Source organism: Rhinoraja longicauda, chromosome 7, assembly GCF_053455715.1.
Source record: "Rhinoraja longicauda isolate Sanriku21f chromosome 7, sRhiLon1.1, whole genome shotgun sequence".
In the NCBI taxonomy this organism is placed as follows: domain Eukaryota; kingdom Metazoa; phylum Chordata; class Chondrichthyes; order Rajiformes; family Arhynchobatidae; genus Rhinoraja; species Rhinoraja longicauda.
Genome location: NC_135959.1, coordinates 48,412,041 through 48,436,205, shown reverse-complemented (window position 1 = coordinate 48,436,205; position 24,165 = coordinate 48,412,041). Strand labels below are relative to the sequence as shown.

The 24,165-nt window shown below is 44.2% G+C and overlaps 1 protein-coding gene across 2 annotated transcripts in view; it reads right to left on the bottom strand.

Annotated features, from left to right (window-relative positions):
* The window catches only part of gucy1a2 (guanylate cyclase 1, soluble, alpha 2), a 107,372-nt gene that overhangs the window by 47,258 nt on the left and 35,949 nt on the right, over positions 1-24,165 (bottom strand). For both annotated transcript variants that reach the window (XM_078402494.1, XM_078402495.1), the window contains 2 exons: positions 19,647-19,759; positions 9,819-10,537 (listed from right to left, as the gene is read on the bottom strand). In XM_078402494.1, the coding sequence (XP_078258620.1) occupies positions 9,819-10,537; positions 19,647-19,759 (832 nt within the window). The remainder of the gene's footprint in view (positions 1-9,818; positions 10,538-19,646; positions 19,760-24,165) is intronic.

Below are 24,165 nucleotides of genomic sequence, written 5' to 3'. Positions count from 1 at the left end.
TGCATTCCAGGCCCCCACTACTCTCAGTGTAAAAGGCTTGCAACGCGCATCGCCATTAAACTTTCCCAACCTCTCACTTTATAGCAATGCCCTCTAGTACAGGATATTTTCACCCTGGAGGAAAAAGGTAAGGGGTATTGATTATAAAAGTTGGGACATCATGATATAGCCATGGAAGTCGTGGATGAGACAACACTTGGAATAATGTGCGCAGTTCTGGTCGGCCAGCTAGGAAAGGGTGCTGAAGATTTATTCACAAAATGCTGGAGTAACTCAGCAGGTCGGGCAGCATCTCGGGAGAGAAGGAATAGGTGACGTTTCGGGTTGAGACCCTTCTTCAGACTGACGGTCTGAAGAGATTCGCCAGGATGTTAGCAAGACTTGTGGCTTGAGTAAAAGGGAGAGACTGGATAGGCTGTGACTTTTTTCTTTGGTGTGTAGGAGGCTGAGGAATGCATTTAAAGGGGATTTAAAGAGAAAGTTTATTGTTCAACAAAGAGTGGTTTATATTTGGAATGCACTGCCAGAGATGATGGAATCGGATAAAATTACTATGTTTAAGAGGGACACTTATCTTTTGGTCCATTACAGGCATTGCTCATTCTCAGATATTCCTTTGTTCTTTTTGTAATTATGACGCATGTTGCATTTTCTTTGATTTTTATCTGGCATCAGTTTATTCTGCTTGCTTTCTTATTTCACTTGTAATTCCAACACACACTTGCTAAGTGCTTCTAGCCTTTCAATGGTATTACGTTCTTGATATCTGATACTCACTGCATTATTTTGCCAGGTTTACATTACATTATGAATGTAGCCGGAACAGAAAATGTATCAACTCTAATTTATAGACACTAAGAGAACATCAAGACCAAGCTCTTTTCACGTGCTGATTCTCTCCAATTGCTTCTTTAAACAATTAAAGGCACCTGCAATTTTGCCCTGACTGTATTTAGATACAGTCAGGGCAAAATTGCAGGTGCCTTTAATTGTTTAACTACACGTTTTGACAATCAGTTTAACTGAAAGAACAGCATGGAAATAACTTTAAAGGACACAAAATGTTGGAGTAACTCAGCGGGTCATGCAGCATCTCTGGAGAACATGGATACATGACGTTTCAGGTCGGGACCTTTCTTCAGACTCAATAGAGGCCAAGTCAATGGATATTTTTAAGAGATTCTTGATTAACATAGAAACATAGAAAATAGGTGCAGGAATAGGCCATTCAGCCCTTCGAGCCAGCACTGCCATTTAATATGATGTGATGCCAGCACTGCCATTTAATTTGGCTGATTATCCAAAATCAGTACCCCATTCCTGCTTTCTCCCCATAATCCCTTGATTCTGTTCGCACTAAAAGATATATCTAACTCTCTTGAAAACATCCAGTGAATTGGCCTTCACTGCCTTCTGTGGCAGAGAATTCCACAGATTCACAACTCTCTGGGTGAAAAAGCTTTTCCTTATCTCAGTCCTAAATGGTCTACCCCTTATTCTTAAACTGTGACCCCTGGTTCTGGACTCCCCCAACATCAGGAACATATTTCCTGCATTAGTATGGTGTCAGGGATTATGGGGAGAAGGCAGGAGAATTGGGTTGAGAGAGAAAAATAGATCAGCCATGATAGAATGGCAGAGTAGACTTGATGGACAGATGGCCTAATTCTGCTCCTATAACATATGAACTTATGAACATAATCAGTCGAAACATCACCTATTTTCCATGTTCTCCGGAGAAGCTGCCTGACCTGTTGAGTTACTCCAGCACTTTACGTGCTTTTGTGTAAACTAGCATCTGTAATTCCTTGATTCTACACGGAAATCACTTTTGGGGGAATAGTTAGATAACCAATGGTACAATTTAAAGCAGTCAAAACACATACTAACCTTCACATCTTAGACATAAGGACGGTGATTTGGGCTCAGTCACCTATTAAGCTGATACAGTTGGAAAATAATGTTTCAACAAAGATTTGCAATTGCATGTTGTTATTTTAGTTTAGTTTAGTTTAGTTTAGTGATACTAGTGATACTAAACTAAACTAAGTTTAGTTCGGCCCTCCAAGTCCGCACCGACCAGCAATCAACCATACACTAGTTCTCTCCCACACGCTAGGGACCATTTACAGAAGCCAATTAAACTACAAACCTGCAAGAAATTGGAATGTGCGATGGAACCGGAGCACCTGGAGAAAACCCATACGGTCACAGGAAGAACATGCAAACTCTGTACAGACAGAACCCGAAGTCAGGATTGAACCCAGGTCTCTGGCACTGTGAGGCAGCAACTCTATGGCTGTGCCGCGAATTTGCCCTTGTCTTTCATATCCTTTATCCAGGGAATTAAACTTTAAATTTCACAGCTTTTGGAAGAACAGACAAAACCCATCCTTAATTTTATAGGATGAATGCCTGTCCATGCCCCCTCTTTACCCCTCTTTCTCCTTGTTGGGAGCAGTGATAGAGCTCCTGCTTGCCACACTCCAATCTTTGTTCCAAACAATATTATCATTACAAGGTCAACACTGAGAAGCCATTTATTCACGCTAGATTTGCCGTTGCCATGTGCAAGCTTAGACTGAGTGACAATTCATTATTACATTCAAGACTATTGAATTTTTGTACACAAAAGGAGTCAAGTGAAATGAAGATAGAGTGAGAAAGCTGAAAAAATAAAGAATTTGTGATGAAATTGAATGGAGGTTGGACTCCTTATACCCTACTCTGACTTCAATTCCTTGCCTCCTTCATCCACTAAGGAGGCTTTTGCTGAGAGTTTTTACCTGCCTTAGTTTTTATTCCAATATGTACACCTTGCCATTAGAGTCACTGTTGTACAGGTCCACCACTGATTTTCCGGCACCCTTGGTTCCAGAGCCTTGCCTTATTATCCATTTTGCTAGACCAACAGAGGCTGCGGCCTCCGAAATGAGTCTAACGGTACCAGAATGGTCCATCTGGGCCAACAGGGGGCTGAGATACTGGCCTGCAAAGTCGGCCTCGGAAGTTAGCTACAGGAATGGATCTGCTGGCTCTGACCACGCCAGTTCCAGAGCCCCGGCTGCAGGGGATCAATTTTACAGAAGCCAAACCTGTATGCCTTGGAATGTGGGAATTAATCAGAGCACCCAGAGAAAACGCAAACGGTGACAGGCAGAACGTACAAACTCCGTACAGACAGCTCCCGTAGTCATGATCGAGCCTGGGTCTCTGGCACTGTGGGGCAACAACTCTACCGCTGCACCAGTGTGTGCCTAAGATGAAGGAAGGTTGAATTGTAGCTTTCTAGCCCTATGGTCATGATTGGTGGTGGACAATCACAAATGGAAAAACAAGGCTTCAGAAATATCCCCATCCTCAGCGATGGAGGGAAGGCTTGAGGCAAGACTGAAGCTCTGACAAACATGTTCTGAATAGATTGTCCATCTTGGCTTCCTCCTGATATCCCCACCATCACAGAAGACAATCTTTTGTCAATTAACAACCCTCCAATCCCACATCCCCTCTTTTTGTTTAATGACTTCTTGCATGACCCGAATGGAAAGCCTTCTTAAAAATCCAAATACACTACATCCATTTGTTGTCCCTTGTATATTCACTCATTGCAACCTCAAAACACTTTACATAGATTTGTCAAATCTGATTTTCCTTCCAGAAATCCATGGTAACCATGCCTAATTCTATTCTTATTTCCAAGATGCTCTGTTTGCACTTGCTTAGCTAAGAAATCTCCCATTTACCTGTTTTCTTTTCTTTGCCTGTTTTCTTTGTAAGCATGTTTCTGTTATGGTTACACACAGTCCGAAGAAGGATCCCGAACTGAAACATTGCCTGCCCATTCCCTCCACTGATGCTGCTTGATCCCCTGAGTTTAGTTTAGTTTAGAGATACAGCCTGGAAACAGGCCGTACTGACCCTATATGCATACACCACCCATACACTAGTTTTATCCTACACACTAGGGAGAATTTACAGAAGCCAATTAACCCACAAGCCTGTAGGTCTTTAAAATGTGTGGGAGGAAACTGGAGCACCTGGAAAAAACTCATGCGGTGTCATGGCGAATGAACAAACACTGCACAGTCAGCACCCGTGGTCAGGATCGAACTCGGGTCTCTGGTGCTGCGAGGCAGCAACTCTACCGCTGCGCCACTGTCCTCCAACAGTTTTGCTCTTTGTTATGGTTATTAGAACAGACAATTTATTTCCATTTATACTATGTTTTTTATCTTGCTATAAATCTGTTTCCATTCAAATCAAGCCACTTCCATTTAGTCAGAAAATCATCTTTCCTGCTTTGAAGAAACCAGTTCTCTCCAATGTGGTCATAGAAACATCGAAACATAGAAAATAGGTGCAGGAGGAGGCCATTCTGCACTTCGAGCCAGCACCGCCATTCATTGTGATCATGGCTGATCATCCACAATCAGTGCCTGCCTTCTCCCCATATCCCTTGATTCCACTAGCCCCCAGAGCTCTATGTAACTCTCTCTTAAATTCATCCAGTGATTTGGCCTCCACTGCCCTCTGCGGCAGAGAATTCCACAAATTCACAACTCTGGGTGGAAAAAGTTCCTTCCCACCTCAGTTTTAAATGGCCTCCCCTTTATTCTAAGACTGTGGCCCCTGGTTCTGGACTCCCCCAACATTGGGAACATTTTTCCGAGAGGTATAACAGTCTCTTGGAACAAGATGTCCCGGTAATCTTCCCGCTCCCTGATGTACCACTGTGCCCAAATCCCAGACTCCAACTTTAGTTTTTAGTTTAATTTAGTTTAGAGATACAGCATGGAAACAAGCCATTCAGCAATCTCTCAACACTGGGGATGCTGCAGCAGAGCTGTGTTGCTGGCTATGGATGTCCATGGACAGAGATCAATTAACTGGGAGCATAGTGGCAAAGCAGTAGAGTTGCTGCCTCACAACGCCAGACACTCATGTCCGATCCTGACTACTGGTGCTGCCTGTACTGATATTGTATGTTCTACCTGTGACCACATGGGTTTTTTCCGGTTCTCTGGTTTCCTCCCACATTCTGCATTTGTAGGTTGGCTTCTGTAAATTGTCCCTGGTGTGTAGGATGGAACTAGTGTATGGTTGATTGTTGGTTGGTGTGGACACAGTAGGCCGAAGGGCATGTTTCCACGCTGTATCTCTAAAGTCCAAAGATCCTTCGACAAACTGCAAGGACGAAGCAGGTGTCTATCCTCAGCAACAGCTCCAAAATGCACACGCAAAAAAGCACTTTGAGTTTCTTCTCAAGATTCATGAAGGGTTTAACTAAAAATGTGGGCTTGTTTCTCTGCCATTGAGGAGTCGCTGCTCCAGATCCTACAGGAATTATATGGGTCAATGTCACCCTCAGTACGTCCAAGAAAATGTCAAAAGCAGAAACATAATAAAGTGGAGGCAGACAATAAACATGACACACTTTGAATTCTATTCAACAGTTAGACTACAAGGCTATGAGTCAGAAATAATTTACTTGACAAAGTGTGTGTGTTTTAATGGATTTCTAGTTTTCTCAAAGCTGCTGGGAAAAAAATTGAGATAGGTGATCAGAACTATCCAGCATTGCTAAGCACACCTGCATTTAGTCATTAAGGTTTTTCTATCTGAATGAAGATGGACTGAATGGTTTTTCTCTTCCATAATTCACCTCGATAAGTAATAACTGTGATACACATTGCCCGGCAGCAAGCAGCCTTGGTACACCTGCCTAGTACGTGTGGAGGAGTCTTACCTTATAATGTACCATCTTCTCAAGACAATGGTGCCATATTGCACCGATACTGTTGACAGGACTGAATTTAGCTGCCATCTACAGTCATAGAGTCATATAGCGTGGAAACCGGTCCAACCTGCCCGTGCTGACCACCATGACCCATCTACATTAGTCCCCCTGACTGCATTTAGCCCATATCCCTCTAAACCTATCCTAACCACTTGTCCAAATGTTTGTTAAATGGTGCGATAGTGCCTGCCTCAACTACCTCTTCTGGCAGCTTGTTCCATATACCTACCACCCTTTGTGTGAAAAAAGCTGCCCCTCAGGTTCCTGTGAAATATTTCCCCCTAGCAGAAATCATGCATTGTAATCTTCTGGGCAAATTCACGAGAGAGACCTACAAACTGGGCAAATTTCCTCACATCAACCTTCATCATAACCATGCCTGACAGGGATCCATGTCCTGCTACTAAATCACTTGCCTGTGGGTGCCATATTTCCATACACATTGGTTTTTTGTCCTTTCACTCTCACTTCAGCTCTCTCCCCTTTCAAAATTCCCTCTCAAAAACACAACATTTTTACTCTGCCACCATTTGCCACTGAATGGCCTGATTTATTTAACCTTAAACTACATGCACTGATGTTCTCAAGAACACTATTTGTCTCACTACTTTGCAAGTTCAACGTAAGTGGTGGAAGACTGGCCGATTTTTCAGTCGATGGACTCCCGTTAATACTCCGACACCATTTCAGCTCAACTTTTTTTAGATATTACACAATAGTATAACACATTTCCCAGTGTATGGATGGACCAAAAATTGCTAGAGTAACTCAGTGGGTCAGGCAGCATCAGTTTGGGTTGGGACCCTTTTTAAGACTGATTGTGTAGGGAGAGTGGGGCCATCTGAGGGCTGGCAACAGATTACCTCAGGCAAGGAGGTTCCCTGATTGGCCAATTGTTGTATAGAGACAGGTGTGAGCCCAAAAGGGATACATAGCTGTGACATGTGGAGCTGTTTGATGGACTTTTACTGGAGGAAAGAGAGGAGGAGGAGGAGGAGGAGGAAGAGGAAGAGGAAGAGGAAGAGGAAGAGGAAGAGGAAGAGGAAGAGGAAGAGGAAGAGGAAGAGGAGGAGGAAGAGGAGGAAGAGGAGGAAGAGGAGGAAGAGGAGGAAGAGGAGGAAGAGGAGGAAGAGGAAGAGGAGGAGGAGGAGGAGGAGGAGGAGGAGGAGGAGGAGGAGGAGGAGGAGGAGGAGGAGGAGGAGGAGGAGGAGGAGGAGGAGGAGGAGGAGGAGGAGGAGGAGGAGGAGGAGGAGGAGGAGGAGGAGGAGGAGGAGGAGGAGGAGGAGGAGGAGGAGGAGGAGGAGGAGGAGGAGGAGGAGGAGGAGGAGGAGGAGGAGGAGGAGGAGGAGGAGGAGGAGGAGGAGGAGGAGGAGGAGGAGGAGGAGGAGGAGGAGGAGGAGGAGGAGGAGGAGGAGGAGGAGGAGGAGGAGGAGGAGGAGGAGGAGGAGGAGGAGGAGGAGGAGGAGGAGGAGGAGGAGGAGGAGGAGGAGGAGGAGGAGGAGGAGGAGGAGGAGGAGGAGGAGGAGGAGGAGGAGGAGGAGGAGGAGGAGGAGGAGGAGGAGGAGGAGGAGGAGGAGGAGGAGGAGGAGGAGGAGGAGGAGGAGGAGGAGGAGGAGGAGGAGGAGGAGGAGGAGGAGGAGGAGGAGGAGGAGGAGGAGGAGGAGGAGGAGGAGGAGGAGGAGGAGGAGGAGGAGGAGGAGGAGGAGGAGGAGGAGGAGGAGGAGGAGGAGGAGGAGGAGGAGGAGGAGGAGGAGGAGGAGGAGGAGGAGGAGGAGGAGGAGGAGGAGGAGGAGGAGGAGGAGGAGGAGGAGGAGGAGGAGGAGGAGGAGGAGGAGGAGGAGGAGGAGGAGGAGGAGGAGGAGGAGGAGGAGGAGGAGGAGGAGGAGGAGGAGGAGGAGGAGGAGGGGGAGGAGGGAGAGGAGGGAGAGGAGGGAGAGGAGGGAGAGAGAGGGTGGTGGGTGGAGAGAGGTGTTTATCAAAGTTACCTAAAATTAGAGAATTTAATGTACATGCTATTGGGTTGGAAGCTTCCCAAGTGGAATATGAGGTGCTATTCCTCCAGTTTGCGTGTGGCATCACTCTGGCAATGGAGGAGGTCTAGTGAACCATGTTGGGTTAAAAGGAGGTAAATAACACTGCAAGGCCTCACTGAGTTTAAAGGGACAAGGAAAACAGAACCAAGTAAACCATTTGCTGAAATACTACATTTTCAAAAAAATCAGATAATTAATTTTACTGTGGAGGACATTAATGTTCATGAGTCAGCGACCCACAATAATTGATAAAGTCCGCTCATTGTTCTGCCAATTTACAACAAATACACATCACAGAAATGTTTTCTGAAGAAGGGTGTCGACCCGAAACGTCACCCATTCCTTCTCTCCAGAGATGCTGCCTGTCCCGCTGAGTTACTCCAGCATTTTGTGTCTACCTTCAATTTAAACCAGCATCTGTAGTTTTTTCCTACGCAAAGAAATTATTTATTGGGATCTCTGAATCAGCAAAGTGTTGAAATGCATGAACAAAAGGAAGGTTGTTTTAAAGGTCCTTTAATGCACCTGGAAATTCATACGTTTCGCCTCAATGAGGGCATTCTTCTGTGCAATTACAACTATCTATTAACACGAGTAAAACTCCAGATAGTTTAAAATGTGGAACACCACATCATATAAGTGTGAAGAGTGTAAAAGCTGAAGGTATGGACAACATAACCTGATGCAGATACCTTTTTTACTTTAGAGTTTTTGACTTTAGAGATACAGCGTGGAAACAGGCCCTTCGACCCCCGAGTCAACGCCGATGACAACGTACACTAGCTCTATCCCACGCACTAAGGACAATTTACAGTTTACAGAAGCCAATCAGCCTACAAACCTGCACGTCTTTGGAATGGGGGAGGAAACCAGAGCACTCAGAGAGAACCCACACGGTCACAGGGAGATCGTACAGATTCTGTACAGACAGCACCCGTGGTCAGGATTGGACCTGGGTCTCTGGCGCTGTAAGGCAGCAACTCTACCACTGCGCCACTGTGCCTTCTGCTCAGATAAAGGCTCCATGGCAAATAATTTCAGTATCTAATTCTCCACAGCAAGGGATGTAAGGGAACAAAGCTGGTGCCCTTCCAAAAGCTCTATTCTGAAAGAAAAATAAACTAGCTGAAGAGATAACACGACTCTGTTGTAGCTCTGAAATAAGCTGCATAATTAATGAGTTTAAAAGTCTGAGACTGCCAAGAGATTAATTTTGAAAGCTAGGCTATGTTCCAACTGTTGGTCCAGCCAAAACCTGCGCTTATGTGAAGGGTAGACACAAAAAGCTGAAGTAACTCTGCCGGTCAGGCAGCATCTCTGGAGAAAGGGAATAGGTGATGTTTCAGGTCAAGACACCTTCTTCAGACTGAGAGTCAGGGGAAAGGGAGATGGTGATAAAGAGAGACATAGAACAAATAAGCCAGACCACAGGAGTTCTCCGGCAACATCTTCTCTCGCTGCACCCCCTCAGTGATTCCTCCTGCTCTGCCTCATCCTCTATATACTAAAACTCTCGATTGTTTGTTTGTTCCTGAACTACAGCCAAAACGGTCCACGATAGCCCGACAAACAGGGGGAGAGGGGGGAAAAGGGGGACGGAGGGAGGGAGGAGAAGGGGTGAGGGGGGATTGGGGGAGGAGAGGATGCTGCACTAATGCGGGAGAGGTTTGGGCCCAACGGGTCCACTTGGTCTAGTTTGTTCTATAACTCTCTACATCACCGTCTATATCTCTCGTTTCCCTTTACCCTGACCCTCAGTCTGAAGAAGGGTCTCGACCCAAAATGTCTTCCAGAGATGCTGCCTGACTCGCTGAGTTACTCCAGATTTTTGTATCTATCTTCGGTCTCAACCAGCATCTACAGTTCCATCCTACACACCTATGTGAAAGATATTACTTCAGAATTGCTAGCTTGTTTATGATTTCCAAATTCAATCACTCTGTTCTCAATTGGCGTTCTTGATTGAAAACCAAAGGGCATGCACTTACTTTGTCGTGATGTTCCAATCCAGTACATTCTGGCTTGGCACGAATGACAAATGGCGTGGCCAGCTTTGACAGAATCCATTGGAAGGTACAGCAAATCTTTGGGGAAGCTATCTCGAAGCAGTCCTGAAACCTCAGAATCTTATGAGTGTCATATTTCAGTTGTTTCCTGAGCCCTTCTCCAAGCTGAAGGATCAACATACTTGGATCAAACATGAAATGAAATGGGAAAGCACTGCTGAAAGTGCTGATGCTTATCCTTAGATCAGACGGGGAATGCGTTAGTCCCTGTGGAAACAAGTTCACATTTGTTGCTTCATTATATACTTTGATAATGAAGGTGAGGCAATTGCTCCGGTTTATGCCAGCTGAGGTCAGTTTTTCATCAACATTGTGCACCTGCTCCACGTCTACTTCCATCTGATAGATCTTCTGTGCCGCTGCTTTTATCAATCCGGGCATTGCAAATCCAACAATTTTCTGTGGATAAATATAATCAAGTTTCAAAGTACCATTGGGTAGTTCCTTGCATAGGAAAGAAGGGGATTCAAACTCATCCTGTTTACTTCTAGATGTTCTTGCGTGCTCCAGCAAAGCATCAAAACCCCCAAAGAATTCCTGCAATGTGCTGCCTACTGCCCTTAGGACTCTTTCATTCTCTTCAAAACAGATGCAGAACAGCTCTTCACCAAATTTGCTTTGCAATTCTTCAAACTTCAAACCTGAAAAGAACAAAGAGATTGGGTAATGTCAGTGTTAAATAAATATTATATTTCTTTTGGCTTTAGACAATAAACAATAGGTGCAGGAGTAGGCCATTCGGCCCTTCAAGCCAGCACCACCATTCAATGTGATCATGGCTGATTATTCTCAATCAGTACCCCGTTCCAGCCTTCTCCCCATACCGCATGACTCCGCTATCCTTAAGAGCTCTATCCAGCTCTCTCTTGAATGCATTCAGAGAATTGGCCTCCACTGCCTTCTGAGGCAGAGAATTCCACTTTAGACTTTAGACGAGAGATACGGCCCCTTTGGCCCAAAATGCTTGAGTAAATGCTCAGTGAGTCAGGCAGCATCCCTGGAGAACATGGATAGGTGGCATTTCCTGTCAGGACTCTTCTCTATCTGAAGATGGGTCCCGACCCAAAACATCACCTATCCGTGTTCTCCAGGGATGCTGCCTGACCTGCTGAGTTACTCCAGCATTTTGTCCTTTCTTGGTAAACGAGCATCTGCAGTTCCTTGTTCTACAACTTGAAATGGTAACTGTTTCTCTGTCCATGGACATCAGCCGATCTGCTGATATTTCCAGGGTTTTCTGCTTTATCTCAGAGTTGCAGAATCTGCAGAATTTTCAATTACATTCTGCAACTATTTGCTTTCGGTGCAAATAAGCCTCACAGTGCCCTCCATAATGTCTGGGACAAAGACCCATCATTTATTTATTTGCCCCTGTCCTCCACAATTTGAGATTTGTAATAGAAAAAAATCACATGTAGTTAAAGTGCACATTGGCAGATTTCATTAAAGAGTATTTTTATACATTTTGGTTTCACCATGTAGAAATTACAGCTGTGTTCATACATAGTCCACCCATTTCAAGGCACCAAAAAGTCAAAGAAGCCATTATGAGACTGATAAACACGAATAAAACTGATAGAGACATCAGCCAAACCTTAGGCTTACCAAAATGAACTGTTTCGAACATTATTAAGAAGAAAGAGAGCACTGATGAGCTTACCAATCGCAAAGGGACTGGCAGGCCAAGGAAGACCTCCACAGCTGATGAAAGAAGAATACTCTCTTTAATGAAGAAAAATCCCCAAACACCTGTCCGACAGATCAGAAAAACTCTTCAGGAATCAGGTGTGGATTTGTCAATGACCACTGTCCGCAGAAGACTTCATGAACAGAAATACAGAGGCTACACTGCAAGATGCAAACCACTGGTTAGCTGCAAAAATAGGATGACCAGGTTACATTTTGCCAAGAAGTACTTAAAAGAGCAACCACAGTTCTGGAAAAAGGTCTTGTGGACAGATGAGATGAAGATTAACTTATATCAGAGTGATGGCAAGAACAAAGTATGGAGGAGAGGAGGAACTGCCCAAGATCCAAAGCATACCATCTCATCTGTGAAACACGGTGGTGGGGGTGTTGTGGCTGCTGAAGGTACTGGCTCACTTATCTTCATTGATGATGCAACTGCTGGTGGTAGTAGCATAATGAATTCTGAGGTGTATAGACACATCCTATCTGCTCAAGTTCAAACAAATGCCTCAAAACACATTGCTCGGCAGTTCATTCTACAGTAAGACAATGATCCCCAACATACTGCTAAAGCAACAAAGGAGTTTTTCAAAGTTTAAAAATGGTCAATTCTTGAGTAGCCAAGTCAATCACCCGATCTGAACCCAATTGAGCATGCCTTTTATATGCTGAAGAGAAAAATGAAGGGTACTAGCCCCCAAAACAAGCATAAGCTAAAGATGGCTGCAATACAGGCCTGGCAGAGCATCACCAGAGAACACACCCAGCAACTGGTGATGTCCATGAATCGCAGACTTCAAGCAGTCATTGCATGCAAAGGATATGCAACAAAATATTAAACATGACTACTTTCATTTACATGACGTTGCTGTGTCCCAAACATTAAGGTGCCCTGAAATGGGGGGTCTCTGTATAAACGCTGCTGTAATTTCTACATGGTGAAACCAAAATGTATAAAAATAGCCTTTATTAAAATCTGACAATGTGCACTTTAACCACATATGATTTTTTTCCTGTTACAAATCTCAAATTGTGGAGTACAGAGGCAAATAATTAAATGATGGGTCTTTGTCCCAAACATTGTGGAGGGCACTGTATGTATATTTGTCTCTCTTCTCCTGGAATGCCCGCTACAGAATTTGACATGAGGAGTTAAAATGTTGTAATAGGTGAAATAATCATGTTTCCTCCAAACCATCAGAGTTAAGATCACAAGTTCAAGCCAAATAAGTTAATTAGGTTGAAAATAACAAATTGTAAAGTGCAGCTAATTTTGAAATAGATATCTAAAAACTGCAGAATGATGTTAAATAAACAACAAGATGAAGGAACAATTACAGACAGATAGGCATAAATAACAGATCTTCTGGGAAAGTGGCCACCATAAATATATCAAAATAGACTTGGATGTTATGGAATTTTTTTTTTAAATTTAGTGCATCCATTGTTCACCATGTCTTAGCACTGCCAGTCCATAGTTAACAAAATACATTGATTATTTGACCATGGGGACAAAAGTACTACACAAATCAGAGGAAATAAAATTTGTTCTGTAGACTACCTTTAATCCAACCACACCTTAAGGTGACATCACCAATACATGGACACACTCACAATCTCACACACAGGGATGTAATGGTGAGGCTTAATAAGGCACTGTTCAGACCACATTTCGAGTATTATGACCAGTTTTGAGCCCTGTATCTGAGGAGGGATGCGCTGGTGTTGGAGAGGATTTTTACGAAAATGATACCAAGGATGATTATGTCAACGAATGATGAGCATTTGACATCACTGGGCCTGCATTCACTGGGCCTGCATTCACTGGAGTTTGGAAGGACGATGGGGGGACCTAATTGAAACTTATCAGATAGTGAAACGCCTGGATAGAGTGGAAATGGAGAGGATGCTTCCACTAGTGGGAGAGTCTAGGACCAGAGGGCATAACCTCAGTATAAAAGGACGTACCAATAAAAAGATGAGGAGGAATTTCTTTATTCAGAGGATGGTGAATCTATGGAGTTTATTGCCACAGACGGCTTTTTGTTTTAGAGATACAGCGCGGAAACAGACCCTTCGGCCCATAGTCACTGCCGAACAGCGATCACCCCATACCCTAGCACTATCCTACACAGTAGGGACAATTTGCAATTTTTTTTAAACGAAGCCAATTAACCTACAAACCTGTATGTCTTTGGGGTGTGCGAAGAAATCGGAGCACCTGGAGAAAACCGACACGGTCACAGGGAGAAAAAACAATCTTCATACAGACAGCACCCATAACCAGGATGGAACCAGGATGGAACCCGGGTCTCTTACACTGAAAGGCAGCAATTCTACCGCTGCACCACTGTGTCACCAGTTGCGGAGGCCAAGTTATTGGGTATCTTTAAGGGTTGACAGATTCTTGATTAGCGTTGTCAACAATTTTGGGGAGAAGGTATGAGCATGGAGGTGAGTGGGAAAGATAAATCATGATTGAATGAATGGCGGAGTAGACTCGATGGGCTGAATGGCCTAATTTTGTTCCTGTCACTAATGAACTAATGAACAAACATGCATATGCACTCACCTACATGTGAATACATATAGACACAGAATATGTTTGTACATACATACATGAACATGTTTGAGATTTCAGTGCTGGAGACAGTTCAGAAACAGATTTCATGTGCCTTTGTTTTTAAATTTATCTCCAGAGAAAATAGATTCTCGGTAGTTGTGCTACAACTTCCTTTTAAGATTTTATGACGTTAAATGGATCAGCTTTTACTCTTTGGCACTGAATGGAACACTGGTTTAGCTAAGTTCATATAAAGAGAGTCCAAGAGTGAAAAGATAAATTTATGGAAAGCAATTCTCAGAGCAATCTGTGGGGTTTTGCACTTTCCATTATTGAAACCACAATAAGCCCATTAATAGCAATGAACCAAGATTGACCAGAACATATTAAACATGACAATGTGTCTCCATAATGGGCAAAAGGGATTTCAATATTGTCATTGATTGTGGAGGAACTGGGAAACTAAGACGTGCAGCCATTTAATTAAAAAGATTGAGAGAAAATGTTTGAAGTGCGCTTTCATATCATATCATATATATACAACCGGAAACAGGCCTTTTCGGCCCTCCAAGTCCGTGCCGCCCAGTGATCCCCGTACATTAACACTATCCTACACCCACTAGGGACAATTTTTTTTTTTTTACATTTACCCAGCCAATTAACCTACATACCTGTACGTCTTTGGAGTGTGGGAGGAAACCGAAGATCTCGGAGAAAACCCACGCAGGTCACGGGGAGAACGTACAAACTCCTTACAGTGCAGCACCCGTAGTCAGGATCGAACCTGAGTCTCCGGCGCTGCATTCGCTGTAAAGCAGCAACTCTACCGCTGCGCTACCATGCCGCAGTCAGTGCAGTCAGCAATATAAGGGTTATTAACTTAAACTTACCATTAAGGAATTAACAAGATTAACAAGGTTAATCCCCAGGATGGCAGGAATGTCATATGAGGAAAGATTGGAAATACTGGGCTTGCACTCTCTAGAATTTAGAAGGATGAGAGGGAATCTTAAAGAAACATATAAAAATATAAAAGGACTGGACAAGCTAGATGCAGGAAAAATGTTCCCAATGTTGGGGTAGTCCAGAACTAGGGGCCACAGTCTCAGAATAAAGGGAAGGCCATTTAAAACTGAGATGAGAAAAAAAAAAATTCACCCAGAGAGTTGTGAATTTGTGGAATTCTCTGCCACAGAAGGCAGTAGAGGCCAATTCACTGGATGAATTTAAAAGAGAGTTAGATAGAGCTCTAGGGGCTAGCGAAATCAAGGGATATGGGGAGAAGGCAGGCACGGGTTACTGATGGTGGATGATCAGCCATGACCACAATGAATGGTACTGGCTCGAAGGGCCAAATGGCCTCCTCCTGCACCTATTTTCTGTTTCGATATTTCTAAGATGTTATGATAATATTTTTATATTGAAAATGCTGCTGGAATATGGAAATCCTTCTGCAGAATGTAGTCTTATCAGAAATTATTCCATATTTTTAAAACAGAATAGAGAAAAACAATTGTTAACGAAGACACAGAAATATGAGAGAAAAGGAAAATTGCATATGTTATCACTCAAGCTCAGTGACAACAGTTCACTTCATTATAGGAATGATGTTGAGGCTTTGGAGAGGGTGCAGAAGAAGTTTGCCAGAATGCTGCCGAGATTAGATAGTATTATAAATAAGGGGAGATTGAACAAACGGATAATTTTCTCTGGAATATTGGAGGTTGAGGGAGACCTGATAGAAGTATAAAATATTATTGGTGGCATAGATAGGGTAGACAATCAGAATCTAATTCCTAGGCTGGAAATGTCAAGGACTAGAGGGTATAGCCTTAAGGTGAGAGGGGCAAAGTATATAGGAGATGTGTGGGGCAATTTGTTTACACAGAGTGGTGGATGCCTGGAACACTCGTTACTGTGGATGGTAGTTGAGGCAGATACGATAATGCCATTTAAGAGGCACATGGATATGCAAAAAATGGAAGCTTATGCCGCAGGCAGACGAAATTAGTTTAACCAGACATCATGTTTGGTTTGGACATTGTGAAGTACCATTCCTGTGATGTATCATTCTATATTTGATGTAATAATTTCAGAGTCAAAAGCCCCATTCCAGCCCCTTGAGCTCAGGCATACAATGCAGTACAGATGCAGTGCTGCCTTCTCAGAGCTGATGTCTTTTAGAACAGATGTTAAACTGAAGCTCATATGTCTTCCCTGTCCAATATGTGTAAAGATTCCATGGCATAATTACAAAGAAAATCATGGGAATTTTCTCTGGTGCCCTAGCCAATGTTTATCTTTGAAGCAGTATTACCAAAATAGATTAGCTAATTATTTAGTGATTCTTGTCACTAAATAATGAGATAATCTATTTTAGTAATACTGATTCATATCGGCTGCTATGTTCCACATATTACAATTGCCACCACACTTCAAACGTATTGTTTTGCTGGATAATATCTAGGGATATGAAAAGATGCTATAAAATCCAAAGTCGTGCTTTGTTGGATCAGCCATGACTTTGCATGCTTGAGTGACAAATTGGCCTACTCCTGTAAAACAAGCAACTGCAGATGCTGGTTTACAAAAAAAGACACAATGTGCTGGAGTAATTCAATGGGTCTGGCAGGTATCCCTGGAGAACATGGATAGGTTCTTGTTCATTTTCTCCAGGGATGCTCGTAAGTTCATAAGTCATAGAAGCAAAATTAGGCCATTCGGCTAATCGAGTCTACTCCGCCATCTAAATAATAAAACTCTCGTTTGTTTGTTTGTTTGTGATCGAACTACAGCCAAAATGGTACACGATAGCGTGACAATTTTAGGCCCACCTTACTCACCGTCGTCGCTTTAATGGTAATGCAAGTAGTTTTATTGAAATCGGTGTTATATTTTTAAAGTTATTTACATTTTAAAGTTTTTAAAAACCAGTCGGGCCGGTACGCACGTAAGATGGCCGCCAGACCCGTGCCTACACTAATGTAAGATGGCCCCAGGGTGACTGCTGTGCGCAGTTGGGGGGAGGGTCACCATTTTGCTTTCAGGTCCCACTTTCCGCCAGACGTCCGATTGGGTCCACGGCCCCACGTGGGGGGAGCGTCACCCCCGCCGCTCCAAATCCCGGGCGTCTCCATCATGGCCGCCGTCCCACCCTCCAGCTCCCGCTGAGCCATCGCACCGCCGCCGCCGCCGCTCCCACTCTAAACCCCGGGCGTCTCCACCATGGCCACCGCTCCGCGCTCCGCCATCCGCTGCCGCCACTCCAAACCTCTTGTGACTCCATCATGGTCGCCGCTCCGCCCTGGAGCCCCCGCCCCACCATCACCGCTGCCGCCGCTCCAAACCATGGGCGTCTCTTTCACAGTTGGGCCCCGGAGCCCCGCTGAGCCACTGCTGCCTCCTCCCGCTCTAAACCCCGGGCGTCTCCATCGCTGCCCTCGCCGCTGAGCCCTCCTGTTGCTGCTCTCAGCCATGAGCGTCTCCTTCACCGCTCCCGAGCAGTTAAAGGTTGGACTTACCAGACCAAGTGGACCCGCTGGGCCCAAACCCCTCACGCATTTGAGCAGTGCCAGATCCCCCCTCCCCCCCTCCCCCCAGCCCGGCCTGAAAGGAGGCCCCGCCTGGTTCGAAAGGAAGCCCCGCCCGTCCCGAAAGGAGGCCCGACCCGGCCCGAAAGGAGGCCCGGCCCTGCCCTGCCCCGTCCCGCCTGAAAGGAGGTCCGGCCCAGCCCGAAGAGAGGCTTGGCCCGGACCAGCCCGAAAGGAGGCCCTGCCCGGCCTGAAAGGAGGCCCGGCCCGGCCCGACCTCACCCGGCCCGAAATGAGGCCTGGCCCGGCCCGGCCTGACCCGAAAGGAGGCCCGGCCCGGCCCGGCCTGACCCCAAAGGAGGCCCGGCTTGGTCCGAAATGAGGCCTCGCCCGGCCCGAATTGAGGCCCGGCCCGAAAGGAGGCCCGGCCCAGCCCGAAAGGAGGCCCGGCCCAGCCCAAAAGGAGGCCTGGCCCGACACGGCCCGGCCCGAAAGGAGGCCCGGCCCAGCCCGAAAGGAGGGCCCAGCGTGTCTATCTACAGCAAATCTGTCATTTTTCCTGAAAACATATGCCTTGACATTTGCCCCGCCGCTCACCCCGCCTTGCCTCTTGCCTGGCCTCGCTGCTCGCCGGGCCTCGCCAGACCGGGCAGGGCCTCGTTGTTCACCGGGCCTCTCCTCGCCGCTCCACTCACCCGGCCACGCCTCGCAGATCGCCGGGCCTCGCCTCGCCCATAACCTTTGAAACCCTTACTAATCAAGAATCTGTCAATCTCTTTAAAAAAAATACCCAATGATTTGGCCTCCGCAGCCGTCTGTGGCAATGAATCCCACAGATTCACCACCCTCTGGCCAAATAAATTCTTCCTCATCTCCTTTCTAAACGTACGTCCTTTTTTTCGGAGGCTGTGCCCTCTGGTCCTAGACCTTCGCACTAGTGGGTGCTGCTTGACCTGCTGAGTTATTCCAGCACTCGATGTCTTTTTTGGCCTACTCCTCTACTCGTTTCTTATAGTCTCTAAATTTCTGATATTCGGAAATTTACATTCACTTCAGCTCACCTGCTTTTGTGGAGAGTTACTGCAAAGCACCGGCATCTCCCTTGATACTTAAACCCAATGACACTATTATTTATTTCATTTCTCTTTTAAACATACATTTCTTAAATCCCTTTACTGTTTCTGTGTGTTTCTGTTTTTATTAAGGTAAGTTTTTGCTCATTTACTAGAGGTTTTCCATTTGATTTACTTCTTTCTTTAAGGCCACTGTGGGGACTCACAAGTTAAGTCTGATCATAAAAGACTTTCAGTGCATTTGCCAGCTTCCCTTAATAGTGAACATGCACTAATCTGAGTCATATTCTGGGGAATAAGATTTTTAACTGTATGAAGGATCAACAAGATACAAATTACTGAATGAGTAACCACTTCAGGGTCCATCCTATAAAATGGTGATTCAAATCAACATTAATCACATTAGAAGCTTATTCCACAATGGTTTGTATGTAGGGCGGCACAGTGGCGCAGCGGTAGAGGTGCTGCCTTACAGCGCCAGATACCCTGGTTCGATCCTGACTAGGGGTGCTGTTTGTATGGAGTTTGTACGTTCTCCCTGTGACCGTCACGGTTTCCTCCAGGTGCTCCGTTTTCCTCCCACACTCCAAAGACTTGCAGGTTTATAGGTTAATTGGCTTCGGTAGAGATTGTAACTTGTTCCTAGCGTGTAGGATAGTGCTAGTGTACAGTGATCACTGGTCGGCTTGGACTCGATTGGCTGAAGGGCCTGTTTCTGCGCTGTATCTCTAAACTAAACTAAACTAAGATTAAAATAGTTTCTACTGGAAATCAAACCATGGCCACCAAGGTGGACAGAATCAAAATGACATTCAAGCTACTTCTGACTTACAAAATATTTTGCAAGAAAAAACAACACTCTTGAGTGACATAGAATATAAAAAAACAATTCTACCAAGGACATTTGCCGAGCACTGCAGTATTCCTGAGATATCTTCCAGCTCCTCACTGACAGAATGATCTGTGTCCAGGTATCTGTTTGATGGCCGCAGGTCTCTTTCTAATTCTCTGCAATTGAAGCAAAATAACAGTTTATAACTTGGTGGAACAGACATGCACATAGACAGGAGAACGTCCTTCGTACCACAAGACTGCCCTTCACTACCATATGGTGCTGACATTAAAGATTAATTTGTGACAAGGTTTCTCACATCTGGTTTTAAGTTACCTGGTAAGAATGCTAATCCTGCAAAAGGAACAAGGTGCAACTATGCATATAATCAGGAAAGACCTGTTTCACACCTGAATGTGCTGTTCAGTGACCTGTTATACTGAGATCTTGCACATTAATTTGAGCAAATTCCATAAGGCATCAGAAAATATCTGCCAGAGCAACTTGACTAGAAAGCTAGATTATCAAATACAAGCTTTTGACAAATGGATGCTCTTACCTTGCAATACTAAACCATTCTTCGGTGGACATAATAAGATTTTTCACGATGAACCTGCTGCCACCAGCGATTGTTAATATCTGCTTAAAGCACCATTAATATTTCAAAATGTATCAACATAGCAGGTCCCTGCTTTGCTATGGAAGAACACAGAGTTTCTAAAGGATTGATTTCTCTGTACAGCATAGTGCTGGGTCAAGATTTTTAATAATGACCAGAGAACTACCTGAGCTCACCAGCTTCATGTCATCAGGACTATGCAGTGTGATTCAACAGATTTCAGGCTCCCAGCTGATTCACAAGGCACTGTGAGGGCCGTCCCTACCACTGGGAGATGTCTCCAACACTGAATTTCACTGTCATCTCACTGTCATTTCACTCAAGCCGGAGGAGAAGGGTAGGGAGGGAGTCTGAAAAGAGTCAGAGAGAGGCTGTATGTTGGGAGGCTGAGGTACCAAAAGCTATCTGAGGTCAATGTCCATTCCAACAGATTCCAATGAGAAGAACTGTAAGTTCGAGCAGTTCTAACAGCAATTGTTGGCAAGCCTGCAAAAGATTTGGTTCATTGTTCAAGGTGAGTTGTAGGTAAGTCAATTAATTTTATTTTAATCTGTGTCAACACATAGAACACCATACAACTTCTCAAATCTAACACTGTGATTCACATTGATACAAGGAAAGGCAGATGCTGGTTCACTGAAAAATAATGTGCTGGGACGACACAAAGTTCTTGAGTAACTCAGTGGGCCAGGCAGCATCCCTAGAGAACATGGAGAGATGATGTTTCAGGTCAGGACCCTTCTTCAGACTGAATGTGCTGGAGTAACTCAGCAGGTCAGGCAACATACAAAATAGAACATAATGTGTTGGACAAACTCAGCAGGTACAAAAGAAAATGTGCTGGAGTAACTACAAAAAAGCTGCCTGACCCATTAAGTTACTCCAGCACTTTATGTCTTTTATTGTGATACACATTTTCAGTTTATACTGTACTATGCATGGTGTAACTTCCTCTCTGACCCAAGCTCTCTTGAAGCACGGTTTCCAAATCGGGAGCCTGGAATTAGCCCCACGGTCTAAAATGTGTTCCTTTTTAGGAATTATTTAATGACATATTTCTGTAAATTCTGAACCCTTTCTTCCTTGTGCCTGTTCAGCTTCTTCCAACCTCCCACTGAAGATGATGGGCAGAAGACCTCCACACAGTTGTGTTGTATAGATCCACAGCAGGATGTGCCAGACACCAGACAGCTCTGACCCTACCTTCAATTCTCAACATTAAACTCTGGTTATTTTCCTTGTCATAATTTTGGCACTAATTGCCAGAGCGCACATATTTTACTAAGTAAAGTTTTATTTTTAATATTAAAGTAGTTTTATATTTAAACAGATTTTCCATCCATTTAATCTTGTCTCATTTTACTGGGAGTCAGATTTTCCCATCTGTTTGCGCATGTTTTAACTCATGCACAAAGAATGCGAATAGACAGTGCAAACTAAAATATTTTGCACAATAATATTACCTTCACACTGAGCAAATGATGTGCACATACAAAATTTCCTCCAACCCATTGCTATTGCAAGTAATTCATATCAACACTCCCAGAATTTGTAGTTTAGTTTAGAGATATGGTGGATACAGAGATACAGCATGGAAACAGGCTCTTTGGTCCACCAAGTCCACAATTTACATAGGCCAATTACCTTACATACTTGCACGTCTTTGGGATGTGAGAGGAAACCTGAGCACCTAGAGGAACCTATGCGGTCAGAGGGAGAACATGCAAACTCCACACCGACAGCACCTGAATCGAATCGAACCCGAATCGTCACTTATCATGTCCTCCAGAGATGCAAAAACGTATAGGTTTGTAGGATAATTGGCTTTGGTAATAGTGTTAAATTGTCCCTAGTGTGTAGTGTGTGGTAGTGTAATGGTGATCGTTGGTCAACTTGGACTCTGTGTGCCATAGGGCCTGTTTCCACACTATATCTTTAAACTACACTAAACTAAAGTCAGTTTGCTTTCTATTGATTTTATGGCTGACCTGTAAATAAACTCTATATCCCTGCTGCCTTACTTCCAAATTCCTTGATATTTTTGGTCAACGAAACTCTAAAATAACAACTGATATAGAATTTGTGGCCATCTATAGAACTTACAAACTTCTACAAACCTTTACATGTAACAGCCCTCCTCTTCTGCCTCTATGTGTTACCAGTCCTAGACTCAAAAACACCCAAAATACTCTCTCTGCATCTACAATGGTTTCCCATAACTTCCATCTAATCACCACTTCTATATTACAAAAAAGACATTAATTATTTCTGTAATTTCTCCTCAAATGTAACCGTTAGAGCCTCGACAAGTCTGTGACGCAGTCTTCAAATCCCAAAATATCCTTCATTAAGTGGTAGAGTGTGAGCGCTAAGCACAGTGATACTTCACAGAGGAGGGTACAGAGAGAGGGAGAGAAGGATCATAGCTAGGAGAATCGTGTGTCAGAACCAATGTTCCTACATCCATCTCTTCCTGAATCCGGAGGCCAATACTTTCAAAGACCAAAGTTGACAGTAGTCTGCCACCTTCAACAGCCAGAGTTGCACACATATGCCGATGGAATTATGGTACTGTCATGCTGAATTTATTGACCTCTGGATCATTTCAAGCAAGGATGGTGACTTATGCCACATTTTGCAACCTACTACTGCCTAAGGATAACTCAGAAGAAATCCACTCAAGGAAAAGAATATTCATGCTAATCTCCTTGATGAAAGAACATCAGGCAGTGTAGAGCATTTGCACAGATTGTATGCTTCATTAGTACAATGATAAAGCCACGTATGTCCTCATCTTGGAGCTGATTTCCTTGTTCAAAACCAATAGCTTTCAACAAACTTCAATGGTTTGCGATGTTATTGCGATTGCAACTTTGTCAGTATCTTTCAGTTAGAACATAGAAATGAACAGTGCAGAAACAGGCCATTGACGCACAATGTCTGTGCCAAATATAATACGAAGAAAAACTAACTTCATCTGCCAACATATAATCCATACCCCTCCAATTCCTGTATATCCACCTGCCATGTAACTGCAACTTAAATGCCACTATCATATCTGCCTTCAACACTACCCCTAGCAGCATGTTCCAGGCACCCGCCAGCTTCTGTGTAAAAGACCTGCCCCACCCATCTCCTTTAAACTCTCTCCCTCTGAGGGGGTGCTGTGAACTGTTTGTGTATGTGCTGTTATGTTTGTGTGCCATTGTATGTTCGTTTCTTAGTACCTGAACTGATGTACAGCACTTTGGTCAACGTGGGTTGTTTTTAAATGTGCTATACAAATAAAATTGACTTGACTTGACTTGACTCTTACCTTAAAACTATGCCCTCTAGTGTAGAAAGGAATTGCAGATCTGGTTTATACCAAAGATAGGCACAAAGTACTGGAGTAACTCAATGGGTCAGGCATCATCTCCGGAGAAAAAGGATGGATAACATTTCGGGTTCCTAATCCAAAACATCACGCATCCTTTTTCTCTAGAGGTGCTGCCTGACCCAGTGAATAACTCCAACACTTTTTGCCTCTCGTCCAGTCTTTGACGTAGTTATTATGCTTTGACAGGACAAACACATTTTTTAATAGTTTCAAAGAACTCAGATGAAAGACTGCCCTTTTCACTCTTAAACACCACCTGGTCTAGATGAATACAAAATACCATAATGCAAAAAAAATCTAATCGATCATGCACTCAACAAGTCATTTTGTTACGGTTCTTGTTACCAATTATTGCTGTGCACACACCCATCTTGGAAAGGCAGTCCAAACCCAGATGTCTTTGCCCCCTTGGCTTCAAAATATATTTTTTTTCTACCAAAAACAATCTCCATTAATTGGAAATGTGACCATTTCCCCTTGATATACAACTCTATTACCGTTGCCTAATTTCCATGAGAAATAAGGCACAAAGTGCTGGAGTAACTCTGCGAGTCATGCAGCATCTCTGGAGAACATGGATAGGT